This window comes from Lynx rufus, unplaced genomic scaffold (genome assembly GCF_022079265.1).
Source record: "Lynx rufus isolate CCGP_SWC_20201006 ecotype Redwood Valley unplaced genomic scaffold, mLynRuf1.p SCAF_60, whole genome shotgun sequence".
NCBI lineage: Eukaryota > Metazoa > Chordata > Mammalia > Carnivora > Felidae > Lynx > Lynx rufus.
Window position 1 is genome coordinate 221,736 of NW_025814879.1, and position 2,235 is coordinate 223,970.

General features: G+C 53.7%; 1 protein-coding gene across 1 annotated transcript; it reads right to left on the bottom strand.

Moving 5' to 3' along the window:
- Positions 1 to 1,007: 1,007 nt before the first annotated feature.
- On the bottom strand, positions 1,008 to 1,732 carry LOC124500908 (coiled-coil domain-containing protein 71L-like). The gene is given in 2 exon segments (XM_047064777.1): positions 1,008 to 1,598; positions 1,601 to 1,732. Coding segments are annotated over 2 exon segments (723 nt in total).
- Positions 1,733 to 2,235: the final 503 nt, after the last annotated feature.

Here is a 2,235-nt window from a genome sequence, read left to right on the forward strand (position 1 = left end):
AAAAAATGTTCACCAAATGACGTGTCCTATAATGTTCACTGAAGCTTTATTCAAAATTACCCTAAGCCAGAACCTACCTAAATGTCCACCAAGAGTTGCAGAAATATTGTAAACTATTCATATAATGAAATTCTATACACCAATGAGCAGAAAGGATCTATACATACAATAACATGAATATCACTAACATAAGTTTGAGTGAAGGAAGCTAGGTGTAGGACACATAATTCCATTTCTATATAGTCCCAAAACAAGCAAAAGTGGTGTATTCTGTAAGAAGTCAGAATAATTGCCGTCCCAAAGGAGAGATAGACCGTGACTGAAAGAGGCACAGGTGGTCCCTTGGGGTCCTGGTACCTTTTTTAATGAGTGCTGATTCCACAAGTATATTGAACTTAATTGCATCAAGCTGTGCTCAGAATACTTTTAATAATATATGTTCTTTTTTGCGTGCCTGGGTGGCTAGCCACTTAAGTGTCCAACTTTGGCTCAGGTCAAGATCTCATGGTTTGTGAGTTCGAGCCCCGCATCAGGTTCTGTGCTGACAGCTCAGAGCCTGGGGCCTGCTTCGATCCTGTGGCTCCCCATCTGGCCCTCCCCTGCTCACACGGTGTCTCTCTCTCAAAAATAAACAAACATGAAAACAATAATATATGTCCTTTTGAATGTGTACTACACTTCAGTAATCTTATTTTAATCTGAGTGCAGACCCCTAAGTCACACCATTTTTTCTCTACTGTCTCTTCTAAACATTTAAAGAATATGTACTTTAAAACATCCTAGAAGATATATACATATACACACACAAAGAAAGAAAGAAATTGGCGGGAGGAGCCGGGAGGTGGGTGAACAGCAAAGAAACTCCAGCTTTATTACACAAGCATGGAACCAAATTCCTGTGGAGAGGGTGGGGGTGGAATGGCTTCTTCTGACGACTTCAGACCAATGAGGGAACAAGAGAGAACATGGATCTGCCCCTACAGTCCTGGAGACCTCTCAATCTGGGCTTAGGAAGCAAGGGGACCTCCGTTGTGGTCCAGGGGTCTCCTCCCTCCGCAGACCCGGTGCTGGGAGACAGCAGAGGGCACAGCTGCCCCGGAGTCCCAGAAGGCGGCGCCACATCCCGGGGTCGCGGGCCGGGACCATCTGGTGCTTCTTCGCCCATAAAGTGCACTAGGGGACGCGGGCCCGGCTCTCACTGGTTCATCCCTCCAGGCACAACCCGTCCCGGGGCTGAGAGGTCGCGCGGCGGTGGCCCGAATCTCAAGCCCAGGCACTGGGAAGCGGCAGAGTCTCACCACGGGTGCCAGGTTCACTCCCAGGACTTGGCGCGCGTGGCGCCGCGCTTCTGCCAGGCTGCTCTCGACCCACACGTCGCCGACTACGCCGATGGTGGGCAAGGTGGTCCGCGTCGGGGTGGCCGCCCTCCCACTCTCCTCCAGGGTGCGGCCCCCGGGGGCCGCGGGCTTGCGGGGGCTGCTGTGCTCGCGGGACGGCGGCGGCGGGGGCGGCACCTTCCTCTGGCCGACCGCGACCATCCGGGATCCGTAGCGCCTCCTCCTGGCAGCTGGCCGGCACGTCTGGAGGCGGGCCTCGGGGGGGCCTGGTGCCCCCTCGTGTACACCACCTTCTCCTCAGGCGCCTCCAGCGCGGCCCCTCCTGCAGCGCTAGAGGCTCCTCCCTGAGCGGCCGGGGCCAGGGCCTCCCGGGGCCTGCGCCGCCGCCTCTTCATGCGGCTCAGGATGTGAGGCCGCTAGGGGCCGCCCGCGCTTGCCAGGTCTCGCCGCCGCCGCCGGGTCCTGATGAAATTCCTACCATGAAGCCAAATCAGGCGGCAGGCTGTGAGAGTTACACCGCAGTTGCTAGGAGACCATGCGCTTTGTGAGGTCACAATGTCTGCCTATCTTATCACTGACGGCTGCCCAAAGCTGCCTTAGGTTGGGCTGTGTTTAAGATTGTGCCCTCCAGAAAGACCTGCACGTAATGTTACCTGAGAAGGCCCATAGTTCTTCACGAGTTCAAGAGGGTTGTCCTCGACGGGAACGCACTGGTGCCTCAGCCTCCATTAATTCCATCTAACATGAGATGACACTTAGCGGTGGAGAGTACACACAACTTGCAATCAAACAAGACTGTAAGAGGGTTTTAGCTAATTAAATGCCTTGTCATGCAATGCACCGAAAGCCAAATTGAAGTAACTACTCTACTCTTTCAAAGAATACAGATATACTGTGC